Raw genomic sequence first — 13,843 nt, 5'->3', positions numbered from 1 at the left:
ACTTAAAAACGTGGTTGATAATTCAAGTTGCCAGGTCTTCATTTTTTTCTTATGTTCAACAAAAGCTTTTTTAATTTTCAAGTTTAACTATACTAAAATGTTTTGTAATATTTTTGAAAACATTTTTTCAGGACTAACCTCAAAATTTGCGTGCAGTTCAAGAAAATTTAAAACAACTTGTAAGCTTAATCGAATTCACTTGTTGATGTTTAGTAGCGCTCGACACAGCAGCATGATTGTGGTGATCATGTAATCATTGAGTTGCGGCTGCACTGCCGCCGCGCTGCTGACCTGTCTGCAGACGCTGAATCAATGTAAAAAAAAATCGATTGATGCAGTATCACTTGTTGATTTTGTTCTGAGAGCAGTCGCTCACTGTCTGATTTTGACCACGTGGGTGAGATTCTCGTGTCGCCAACAAAGGGGCGTCTTTACTTTAAATGTAGCAAAGCTTGCACAATAGGCCAGCTTCAGGAGCAGTCATGTTGCGTCGAAATCTCTCCTCAATTTCTTGAAGCGAGATTTCACAAAACGATTGCTACTTTTACTTTCAACGATCCGGCAAATCGTTTTTTCTTCTCCCGCGGTGCATAGAACAATGCTGCAGGCACAATAATTGTTGTGAAAACTCCATTATGACGTCACTACTTAAACTTTGACTGGGCAATATGACGCGTTGAAGTGAAAGAGGCAACAAAGCTTTAGAATGCGGCGATGTGTTATATCAATGTGAGGAGATGCAATTTAGCAGAAGAACTTGGTTTGTTTTGATGAAGGAAGACAGAGGCCATGACTTAATCCTTTGCTAAAGGGATTATGACGTCACTCGATTCACTTCGACTGTTCAAGCATGGCGGTTGTGCTCAATACACAATTACGTGGAGAGCCGAAAGCACAATGCTTATGTGAACAGCGCTAAGAGGAATTTTCGCTTCTTGCATCGAAAATATAAAAAATCGAATTCAATTGAGATAGGCCTATTACGGCCGAAAGAAGTTTTAGAAATGATCAAAATGAAACTATAAGAATGACTTACGACAATGTTTATGAAAACCTGGTAAGTGAATGTCTTTTATTCATTGAACCTGAAATAATTGTGTAAAGTCGTTTTTGTCACTAGGCTACGTTTACACAATTTAAAGAAAGTTATAAAACTCAATTTAGAGAAAGTTATAAAACTCAATGACCAATGGAAAACTTTCATATGAAATATTCTCGTGACAAATTTAGTGCCAGTGCTTCTAGATGAGTGCTAAGAAGATATCAGCAAAGTAGCAGAGCTTGTGATGTCCCACAACATGTGTAGGGTTCTGCTCAATCTTTGATTTTGCTGCTCCGGCAGTGTTTGCCTGACTGCTTGAATGTGTTTGTATTTTTATGTCGTGTGGATAGGTCTGTGATGGTTGTAGAGTATTTGCAAATGTAGCTTTCATTGCCGTCAACTGAATAATAATAATAATAACATGTTTTATTTTGCGCCCATTGCGACAACATAGCCTACAGTAGCCTACACTGCGACCTACATACGCAACAAAACAGACGACTGGAATCCCAAAATAAACTTTAAACGTTGGCTGTCATTTGTAACAGTCGAAAATGTCTGTAACAAGTGCTGAAGCTTTTTAATATGATGGATGAAACCCCTGTCATTACATTCGATTTACATTTTGCAGGTAGCAAATTTAAGTCAAGCTGTTGGCAAAAATGCAAGCGATTGTATCAGTGGACTTATTACCAATTATTATTATCGAACACAACACAGTTCAAAGCATGTCGAGAAAAAAGAAAGGAAAAAAAAAACGTCGTGAAGTCTAAGCACTCGTTTGATTGTTTAAAAAAGAATCTGAAAAAGATTGTTCTTGGTGAGTACGGATAAATGTTTTTACTACGACTAAATGATTATGTCATAACTATGCCATTTTGTTCTTTTGATTAATGTATGATGTAATTGTGAAGAGTATTGAGTAATGTATGAAAATGTTTTAGTGGTGTATTCGCAGTGATGTGAACAACGAACATGGTGGTTAGTAGGCTATGTCGGCATTTATATACTGATTTAACACTTCTTTTTTTACTTTCATGATTAGACATGGTGATGGCGCACGACAAAGCTGCTGCCGTGCAGCAAATTGATGAAGAGTTTCAGAGTGATTTCGAAATTGGAAGGACAGGCAAGGTGGCTGAAAACGGCAAAAACTAACTTTTGGTGAGCTTGTTATATGTTTGAAAGACAACAGCGCATGTGTTGCTTTAGTTGTTGAATAACTACTGTACACGCAATTAGAATGTATTGGAACTTGATTATTGCTCTGCGTGGCGCAGAATCGAATGATAAGTTTTTTGTCACGCACGTTGGAGAGAGGGATATTACATTGATATTGCAGATTGTCAATTAACTTCGTAGTATCCTGAACGACAACTGATCAAAATCCTACACAGTGGCGTAGCCAGAAAAATGTTTTGGGGGGGCCAAATATTTGATGAATTGAAGAGAACAACAAAGTGTTTGATTTAAAGCCATCGCCACTTGATGTGCAGTGGCGTATCCTGGTGGGTTGAAGCAATAAAACTGGTAGCGGGGTTAGAGCTTGCCCAAGGCACGCGTATTCTAAGGGGGTCCGGGGGCATGTTCCCCCGGAAAATTTTTGAAAAATTACACTCAAATAATGGATTATAGCGCTTTCTGAAAACACTTTTAGGGTAATATTTGTATGAAATTTATTAGCAGATAAACAGCTATTAACTTATTAAAGATAGCTCTTACACACGAACTGGCAAAAACTGCGGCTAAATTAGAGAACACCAAAAACACAGCTAAACAAAAACTCAATAACTACACAAAAGCCCAACAGAGTAAGCCATTCTGAAATTGCTTCCACAAATTAGTTCAAAGAAATGTAAATCGCGTAAATTTTGGGCGATTTACGATTTGGAAAATTTATTGGTGTCTTTCTGTGTGTCTAAAACAAGTCCTTGGGGGTGTTAATAGCCAGATCTCTTGGAAAACGATATAAATTTCTACAAACTTTATTGCATTTTCAACAAAGGGCTCAACTTCGGAATCCAAAGTTTGAAAATTTGGGGGGGCATGGCCCCTTTTGCCCCCCTGGTTACGCCTATGATTCCTACACTGTTGCCAAACAGCCCTCTTGATTTAAATATTTTTGTTTCATTCGCAGGAATTCACAATGATAAAGATACACAAGAAAAAGCTGCTGATGTGCAATGAATCTCCATCTGTCAATACGATTTGATGTGGCTTGTTTCTAATAAATGTGAAAATATACGAAGCTCGGCTGTTACTTTGCTTTGTCACAAAGGGAGAAGTGTTGCTTATAAATCCGCGTTGCTGCTGTTCTTTCGCCCAAGGATTAGCTAGGTTCAACAATAAACTTTTGGTGATGAGCGAGGTTTAAGTACAGAGACGTTTGGCAAATGTAGATGCCAATGCTGTTCAGATGTTTTATGCACCAGCTTGCTTTGCATGGCCAACCTTGGTCAAAGCGCGGGCATCACAATAGTCAATAGATCAGATGAAGCAGCATCATGGTGCATAAAAGTCAACCAGAATTTAGGCGCCAGATGAAGCAAAATGGTGCACAAGCCATCTTGCCAACGTTGGCCAGATACAAATGCCAACGTTGGCAAGATGAAGCAAAATGGTGCATAAAACATTTTGCCAACGTTGGCAAGATACAGAAGCCAACGTTGGCTAGATGCAGAAGTCGACGTTGGCTAGATGCAGACGCCAACGGTGGCAAGATGCATACGCCAACGCTGGCCAGATGCATCCAAATGGTGCATAAAACATTTTGCCAATGTTGGTAAGATGCAGAAGCCAATGTTGGCTAGATGCAGAAGCCAACGTTGGCAAGATGCAGAAGCCAGCATTGGCAAGATGCAGACGCCAACGCTGGCCAGATGCATCCAAATGGTGCATAAAACATTTTGCCACCGTTGGCAAGATGCAGAAGCCAATGTTGGCAAGATGCAGAAGCCAGCGTTGGCAAGATGCATAATCCAATGTTGGCAAGATGCAGAAGCCAACGATGGCAAGATGCAGACGCCAACGCTGGCCAGATGCATCCAAATGGTGCATAAAACATCTTGCCAATGTTGGCGTCTGCATCTTGCCAATGTTGCGGCCAACTTCTTGCCAATGTTGCCCCAACAATCAATGTTTACTGGGAATGGCATGGTTTATTTATTTATTTATTGTCGCTTTAGAACAGCTAATATCGTTTACCAACTGTCCGTTTTTAATTAGTAAGTTTGCTAACTTTAAATAAACGTCAAACAAAATTGCTTTGTTGACTGAAAATTTTGTCGTACCTTGCAGGCTCAATATCATTCCAACATATCCTCACCACATTTCCCAACAACCCAGACAGAAAAAAAATTGTCATTTTATATTGATTCAACGTCTACAGACGTTTTGTGTGGGAAAACATACAATCGGTAGTATTTAAGTGGTTATGACCGAGCTAAAGCCGAACCACAGTCTCTTAGAAGCAGCGTTAGAGACAACAATCTGCAGGTAAATATTAGGGTAGCAGCAGACCCAGACAGCAAAATTCGTCATTTTTAAATTGATTTAACGTCTGCAGATGCCATTGCCATTTTTCACGCGTGTTTTAGCACAATAGCAATATTGCTGAAGCATTAACGCACTTTCATTGCTGTCAGACCTAAAAGTGTTGTTAGACCTAAAAATAACGTCAATTCAACAACCTTTCTCACTGCTTTATCAAAAATATTCTATATTAATCATTTGAGCAAACTACCAATGAAAACATCTCAAAATGAAACAAGCACTTTGTTATCGATCAAATAATCAAGATTGAGGCAATGGCATGTTTTTGTTTATTTTGCATCAAAATGCGTCAAAACGATGCAGCTAAACTACGTGAAAGTATTAAACCAAGAAGACGAAAGCTTGCATCACTTGAAGCGAAACGGACTTTTGTTTGGCTTCATTTTTGCAGCTTTTTTCACAAAAGAAAATTTTTTGGTTTGTTGAATTTTGTCAAAGCTCAAACCGGTCAACTTTCACGTGTTGGCTCAACGTCGGTCTACGTTGCTACACAAAATGACGCATTTTTCAAAAGTGGTTCTCACAATGACCTCACCAATGACGCCTTCATAAAAAATTTAGAATGTGGCTCTATTGAAAAAGTGTAAAAAGCCGAACCTGAAAGAAAATAAGTCCTTTTTTTTCATTGATTCAACGTCAGCAGACATCAAATTAACTTATAAAAAACTGATTTGTTTGCTGGGAACGTCCATGCTTTTTGTAAAGTGTTGCTGCAGCGGAGCTTCTGTTTTCGTCAATATGGTCTAGTTAAAATTTAAAATTGCAACCGATAAGAAGGTTCCACTTTGATTATTTAGCGCTTTGGGGGATGTAGAGTTACCCGTTAACCCTCATTAATCCCAAGGCTTCCCCAGCTAGGAGCAGTATCATCTATCAAGGTCTCAGCCATGGGTAGAATACCCGAAGACTTAGCTTTGTTATGTGCGCTGTGTAGGCATACTACATAAGCGTTCACATTCAAACATTCTCAAATCAAACATCTAACACTGGGTCAAAACGCTCCCGTGTTTCCGAAAAAGGTTCTGGAACCAAAAGCTATGACAACTGAGTCAAGTTATGCTAGGGCAGCTGAATCTTGGGTTAAAAAAGGGGGACCAAGATTATGTATATAGTAGGTACTTCAACTAAAAACAATATTAAAAAATGAATTTATTAAATTTATTGGACAAAATAAATATTTGTGTCTTACATTGATGTTATCTGAATGCTGAACGACGTAAAAATGACACCAATCAAACAAAAAATGATATTGAAGTGTGATTGCTTTGTTAAAGTCTTACAAACTATCACAAACACAAATCTTCATAAAATTGTAATTCTGATAGTGTTCAATTCATAATTATCACAAGTATATAACGTTTCAATAACTACAGTACAACCAAAGCAAAACATATTCTGCAAGTAATTGTGGTAAGTCAATAATCAATTTGAAAACGATTGTTCAAGAATGTTTGAAGCTCACTAAAAAGCATATGCTGAAGTCAACTTGTGAAAATGTAACTTTGCAGTTTTTCTCTATAAAAATGAGAGCAAGTAAAATACAGCAGACAGATCAACCCACAATGGCTTGGACATACACTAGAAACAAAAGTAACTTCAAATTTACGACATTTTGATCAAAATTTGTTTAATTGTCTTGTAACGAATAGTGTTTAAAACCTCAGTGGCATGACTTGGGTGTGATATTGATGGGGCTGGCGCAAAGGCCAAAATAACGATGTCCATCGCTCTCACTTATTGCTTCACTTGCAGCCCAAGAGTAAAATTACCTTACCTGCCAGCGCATGTCATTTTTATATCTATTCTGCGTTTATAGAGGTAAATCAATTTAAAAAGAGTAGTTAGCTGGCTACAACGTCTCGCTACTAACAAACCTACCTTCAACTGAAAACGATCCTTCGTTTTGGGCTGATGCTTGCATCCCCATCAAAAGAGCAATAGCCAAGCAACGGACCAACATCCTTTAATGCCTCCTTTAATGATGGAATAAGTTTTTGTGTATAAGAGTTAAAAATCTAACAAAGTTTGTAGAAGACAAAGAACTTGTTATGTGGTGCTTATAAGAGAATTGGATGTAACAATTACGCCCTTAGAATAATTACTAACGTTCAACAAGCATATATCATAGTTAATATGAGCCAATGCATTGAACATTAATTATCCATATCGATATCAAAAGCATGTTATCAACTCGTCACTCTATTCTCAAGTTTTATTTCTTTAACGTTATTTGATGTTACTAACACTTTAACACAATTAACATTTGACACTCACTTTGTATCCAGAGGAGGTAAACACAATGTTGAATATTAATCCAGAGCAAACGATCTACTTATATTCAATTAAGAAGAAATTCGTTTGAAAGTAACTCAATACTGTGCTGTGAAAATAAAAGTGATTCAATTATCCACTTCAACATGTGGCTACGAAGGAAACTTGTACATTTTCCGTCCGTGACTAAATTGTAGGTTATAGGAGTCACAGGTGCTATCATGTCTATGCGCCTTTGAAGGTGCATCAAGCTGAATTGATACAAAAGTTTTTTCGTTTCGAAGCATTTAACTTTCTCAAAATTGAACTTAAATGACAATCTAATAACTTACTGTTCGGTTGCTGCCGCTTACCTTCAACCTTGTTAGTTGTCGGAAAACGTTATTTAGCAGTAAGCCTTGTGTTAAGGCCAAGCACACAATACTTTTTCATTGTTTTATACACTATGAATCAACTACTTTTGATTTGATTTATAAACTCAGCCGTAAAAAAATGGAAACAAAATGCATGTCAGTTTTAGGTATTTGGAGATCGGGAGTAAATCGCTCTCCAAATGTCTGCTAAAGTCATAGGTTGGAACCATATTTTAGGATAGTCAAGGACTCTAATTAACATTTTGAGAACTACTGCATTATTCCGTTTAAAGACAGGTGCTTGAGAGAACGCAGTTTGTCTTCATCTGCAGTATAGTAGCCTACTATAATCTGTCAAGAAAAATTAACAAGCTAAACCATCTAAACGGTGAAACAAATAAACAGTCAAACAAGTGTTCAATCTAAACAAGCTGTTTTTATGTCGACAGTTCATAAAAGCGCACGAAATGTTGTTTTCATTTGAACCAAGCCTGAAAATTATTTTTACGTTTCTAACATCTTTTGCTTTTTTACGGTTTACAAACTAAAAGTAAAAGTGAACAAACAAATTTAAAAGAAATTTTTCTCCTAATAGGAAGTTAAAGTTTGCTGGCTATTTTCGCAGTCATTTCTACAGAGCGTGAATAGCCAGTGTTTACCAAGGGGCTATTAGGGTAAGTACCAATTGGCTTTTAAAATTAAACGTATGTTTTGTTCCCGGGTCTTTGCGGATCACATATGAATGAACCGAGATCTTTCACCTTTCATTCACAAGGTCAAACACCATGAAAAGTAATCCAACGATTTACCTGATTATAAGTCTCAAAAACATTTAAAAGACAGCAAGAAATCGCTTTGCATACGATTTTTAGACGTTAAAACCCTCTTAATCTTTCCTAGGATACATCTGAACATAGAAAACAATACTTAAAGTAATAACGTTTTATGTATGGTAGGAAAAAATTGTTTTAAACCTCTCCGTGTACAGTATAAAAATAGCATGTCATGACATCAATAAACTACATGCCGCTTTGTTACCATCATTTACTTCATCTTTGTATACTACAGATCCTGGACAGCGGTAAGCAGGTAACGTCTGCTTGTGTCAACTTGTTTTACACCTGTTCCTTGTTTTTATGTAATTAGAGAGTAAACCCTCACAACCATCAACCTTGCCAATTAGGTTTGAGACCCAGCATGGTTAAAATGTTGGAAAACCAAGCAAATGATCTTAAGTTGCACTTGCATAGACGACCGTGGCCCTTTAATGTGTTTTTATGAACATTTCCTGTTGAAATCTTGGCACTTATTTTCACAGTTTTGTGCATGCTATAAAAATGCTGCATATAATAATTTGCAGCATTTATTCTTTCCAGAAATGATATAACCCTTTTCAAAACCTACAACATACATTTCATCCATGCTCATCTCGCTCGCAGGTTGCTCACTTGAAGTGCCGTCGTATTTGTATTTGTTGCGACGCCATCTTATACAAACATAGATGTTCGGAACTTGGACAAACAAAAGAAGGTTATTTTCTTATCATGTTCACCGTGCCAGTTTTGCCCAACAACTGATGGGACGAACTACGCAAGCAACAGATGATTTCTTATCTTTGCTTCAAAACGCACAAATACCTTTGCACTGGTGCTATGTCAACATCAGTACCACCAACCACATATTATGAGTTAAATTGGTTCATAGAGAAAGTGCGGAGATTTGCTATGGGTCATGAAGCAATACTCCGCTTGCAACATATTGCACTTCGTATCAATCAAGCCTGCAAATTTATTACAAATAAAACTTAATTTTTGCTCTGACATGTATTGCGAATTAGCATCGTGCAAGAAATCAAAATTTTAAAAAATGACGAAATCTATGTTTCTCGAATGTTTCCATGGCTATTTTTTAAATAAGAAACTGTCGGTGGTATCAACGTTGCAATGCGTATGCGATTGACCATAGACGTAGCGGCTGATCTAGGGGTACGATTGGGGCAATTATCCCCCTAAAACAATATTTTCAGTGTATTTGAAAGGTTGGAGTAATATACATCACTTGCACATCACAAGTAATATACATCACTTGTGGTAGTTTAGCTTAATTTGCACCAGTAGAACGCCTCATATTATTTAATTAAATGCCTGGTGAACAGCCTCATTCAATTTTCTCTTGTACATCATTGTGTTTTGTTGGAATCGCCCCCTCCCTCCCCTTAAGACTACCTGTTAGGTCCACCCCTGCACGGTCTTGTGCTTGTTCCAATGAAAAAAATATATGATAAAGATTAGCTTCCTGGATGCAATTTTAATTCAAATAATACGTCAACAAAGGCTGATTTAAACCGTACTCATAGCCTGAAAAATGTAACCATAAACATAAGCTCCAATGGGTGATTTTAAATTAAGGAAAACATTTCCTGTAAAACCTTTTGGTGCTAATTCTTTGATGAATCTTATTTACAACTTCTCGTAATCTGGCCCAATATACAGTACATCATACTTGTACTTTTGTGGATCATGTAGCCTGCAATTGAGTCCACATTAAATATCTAAAGTTGTTTTTTAAAAATAAGTTCTTCTACTTTTAATCCTCAGAACATTTCATTATAATGTAATGTTAAATTAAGAAAAAAAAATGAAACTATGTTGTTTGATAACATATGGTTAAGGAATAACTTTTCTTGCGACATTTTTTGTCTGATATGAACTTTGCTTTTGGATCAAAATAATAGGCATACATTTATTCAGAAGGAAGCACAATTGTAGGCCTACGTTAATTTGCGTAGGTCGGCTTACAAGATTAAATCTACTTCTCTTTCCTGTGCAGACAAAGAAACTTTTCGCTGTTGTGCTGTAATGTTACTAAACATTACATTAACGTAAAACTATTTGATTTGTTACTTTGTTGAATTCTCACCCCAGGCAAGCGAGATCATGTATGTTTTTTCTCCGATTAAATTGTATTTTGATCGATCTATTGTGGAGGCGGTTATGTTGCTGAGCGTTTAATAAAAGGAATAAAAGGCGAAATGGCTTGCCGATTTAGAGCGCTGAGCAGAAAACGATGAAATTGAGTCATGCAATTATAGTTTTACATTAGCAATGGAATGTGACAGCCGTCAATGCTATTTCATGGTTTTGTGCTGTGGAACCGATTCCTCGTCATTTATGCTATTCAGTAGTGACCAAAACAACTTTGTAGACTTTCCCTTTCTTCTCATTACGAAAAAACTGCTGCAACAATTTGTCTCCTTGCACATCCTTTGCAGTGCAATTAATTCAAACAAAAATTAAGAGATAAATTAAACTTTGATAATAAAGTATACTGATTTCTCGCGCCCTCTGTTCCGTTCTCTTAATATTACAGAAAATTTCAAGTTATGCAATAATCCATCAACTGGTATGGAATGCAACCAAATGATTAACCATATCAAGTAATAAATTCAGCCAAGTTTGGTAACTAACAATCCATCAACTAGAATGCAACCAAACGATTAAGCATACAATAGGACATAAATTCATCTAGGTTAGATAACTTGAATGATACACTGGTAAAGCTTTCTCCACTGTAAAAGGTGGCTTCATCATCTTCATATCTTATTCAAATCGAATCAACGTTAGAACTTCTAGTTTTTTTTCCTTGATTGTCTTATCACAATCCAAACATAATGTCAATAGCAACCATAAATTTATTTCAGAATGAAATGAAAGAAAAATGGCACACGATGTAACTTGACTGCAAAGCAACATAATCCGACTCACAACTTCTCACCAAACTTTAGGTTTGTATGATCTACCTCAATGTATTCAAGAAACATGCATAAGCTAATCCTTTCACAAAAAAACTATGATTTCGTCATCTATTTTTACATTTAAATGCGGTTAAGTTGAATTTTAAACTGTGCCGAATGACAGCTAAAAAGGTTGTCTCGCGTTTAGCAGAGTTTTGCTCGAATTGCTTGAAACGTTTCTTTTTTTCTCTTTTGTTTCATATTCCATTTTTTCAGCAATTGTCTCAAGTTGTGATGTCATCATGAAGGAATGGGGTTTAATTCAGAGGCAGAATAATTATGAACTCGACGTCACTGAACGTTTAAAAGTCGTAGTTTAAAGGTGTTCAGATTGATTTCAAAAAATAAAACCATAAATAAAGTTTTGGCAGAGCTTTTGCGCAGCAATGAAATAGCTAACACACACTCCTTTGCTTTATGTTATCTTGAGGTCGTTGAAACAGCCTCAGAAATAACTGTTTTCAGCAAATAATTCTATGGCTAAAACGTCACATGCGACTTTTATTATCTTAGACTTTATTTATTTTATTTTTAGTAAATCACATGTCAATTTTACAGAAAATCTGAGCATAATTTGCTGGGCTGTTTGGCCTGCACCTTACGCTACATTTATATCTTTTTGTTTAAGAAGTATAAGCAAACCTTCCAGCTTTAAAATATCTTGAACCAAACATTTTTTTATCAAACCTTCTGAAAGCTGGTTAATTGTTTTTACAGCATGAAATTTTTTTTTTGGAACGTTCTATCATAAAAAGTGATTTGTGAAAAACATTCTTGAGCAGCAACACTTCAAACTATACTTTTTGCTCCAGTATCATACAAACAACAACGTAGCATCCATTCAATAACAACAACAAAAATGTTCAAATGATTGTTTCCTTTCCACCATTGAGTAACCACAGAGATGTGAATGTCGAGATAACATCGTTACTGTAACTCTATCGATAAACCATTGTGTTTATTCTATAGAAAGAGGCGTGGTTTCTGTAAGATAGTGTAAACTGTATCAAAGCAGCATTTTAACACGCAAATGACCATTGCATTAACTTTAAACAAAACAGTATCTATATAATATACCTCCTGGTATTAATTTTTAAACATTTTACGTTTTTGCAAAAATTAAGAACTGTTAAAACTTTGATGTAAAGAGAAGACGGAACTTACATTTTACGGTTTAGTCTCTAAAATTTAAAAGTAAGATGAAAGCCGTTGAAAAGCTGGTAAAGTCATCTGTTTGTTTCAAGATCAATTTATGAGTAATTAAGTTTTAGTAAGATAAATATCCATAATATTTTCAAACAAATATTTAAAAAAATTTTGTTATGGTTTGCTATAAAACTTGATTAATAATTCAGAGATATTAGGAACCAACATGGTATCAACAATCACTTCGCTAAAAATAATGATCAAGCACTTTTATGATGCATAAGTCGACTAGAGTCAAAAGACACCGCTTCGATACCTTTGTCAAGCACAGGACCTTGGTTTATTCTATTACGACAGCCTTCGAGTAATCGTGAGTGATTACAGTTTTCAAGTAATTCTATTCAGCAATTAAACAAGTAAGCCTACTAATCATTATGTAAATGTTCAATGAAAATATAATTAACAAATGAATAAAGAAATAACAGTTAACCTCTCAAGTACATGTAGCTTCACACAAAGTGAAATTTACATGACTCTTGACTCTTTTTTTATTTGTTTAAAAATAATGTCTAAAAAGATATTATTAAAAGATAACTACGGACAGCGGCCAGTGTTTCGATCTTCCGATCTCTTCAGCGTAGTAAAGTGAAAATGAAAAGTTGTCTTGAGAAGATGGTTTCTGAGAAGACATCTTTTAATTGGCAGTAAAATTACGTTTCGCTGGAGTCTGAAACAAAAATTAAATCAATTCTCATTGGCTTATTACATCACTCTCAGAAACTAACTTCTCAAGACAATATTTCACTTTCATTTTACTACGCTGAAGGGATCGGAAGATCGAAACACTGGCCGCTATCCGTAGTTATCTTATAATAATGTCTTTTTAGACATTATTTTTAAACAAACATAAAAAAGTTAAAATGTCTTTTTAGACGTTATTTTTAAACAAATAAAAAAAGAGTCAAAAGTCATATAAATTTCACTTTGTGTGGAGCTACATGTACGCCTACTTGAGAGGTTAACTGTTATTTCTTTATTCACTTGTTGATTTATGCATATCAGTTTGTATTCTCTATGGATCTTTCTCTTGTATCATGGGCCAATCCTATAGATGTTTGCTGGTAAACCCCTTCATTTAAAAAAAAATAATAATTTGTTTCCATTTTTCTGGTTTCACTTCTAATTCATTAGACTATTTTTCTTTTTTCCGATAGAATAAAAAAATGTTTCATCTATGTTCAATGTTTTTTTTTGGGGAAATTTAAACCAGCCTTGGTCAATTACGTCAGTGCTTCCCAACCTTTTTCAGTTCGCGACCCACTTTTAATGCAAGTTTTATTGTGCGACCCACAATGAGATATGACATCTTTATCATGGCATCTTTACTACTGGCGTACGTACTGAAATAGTTAATGCGACACAACACATTTAATTGTTAATATTTGTTACATTGTTGCATAATTGTTTTGTAACGATAATGCAATAATTTCTTGATCTAATAGAAAACAGGGTGCACAATTCGTGAAAATGGAAAGTCAACAAATGAAGTGAAGATAAGAGTAGCGATGGCGAAGACGCAGTACTGTTTAAGTGTTCAAGACCAAACTGCGGCTTGTGAGATCCATAGTAATGTCGGTATTTTTTTTAAAAATTTTAATAATCAGTAACATTTAAAAATGTTTCGCG

General features: G+C 35.7%; 1 protein-coding gene and 1 long non-coding RNA gene across 2 annotated transcripts in view; one reads left to right on the top strand and one right to left on the bottom strand.

Annotated features, from left to right (window-relative positions):
• LOC145775068 (uncharacterized) overlaps positions 1 to 6,976 on the bottom strand; it is a 42,160-nt gene extending 35,184 nt beyond the window's left edge. Inside the window, exons 1-2 of the mRNA XM_082586266.1 lie at positions 6,869 to 6,976; positions 6,473 to 6,567 (exon numbers count right to left, since the gene is read on the bottom strand). Of these exons, the coding sequence (XP_082442392.1) occupies positions 6,473 to 6,554 (82 nt within the window). The 5' untranslated portion in view covers positions 6,555 to 6,567; positions 6,869 to 6,976. The remainder of the gene's footprint in view (positions 1 to 6,472; positions 6,568 to 6,868) is intronic.
• Positions 844 to 3,313, top strand: LOC145777773 (uncharacterized). The gene is made up of 4 exons (XR_014290359.1): positions 844 to 1,057; positions 1,674 to 1,862; positions 2,088 to 2,206; positions 3,180 to 3,313. It is a non-coding gene; the product is annotated as an uncharacterized LOC145777773 (long non-coding RNA).
• Positions 6,977 to 13,843: the final 6,867 nt, after the last annotated feature.

Source organism: Aplidium turbinatum, chromosome 1 (genome assembly GCF_918807975.1).
Source record: "Aplidium turbinatum chromosome 1, kaAplTurb1.1, whole genome shotgun sequence".
In the NCBI taxonomy this organism is placed as follows: Eukaryota; Metazoa; Chordata; class Ascidiacea; order Aplousobranchia; family Polyclinidae; genus Aplidium; species Aplidium turbinatum.
This window is presented reverse-complemented; position numbering and strand designations above follow the sequence as displayed.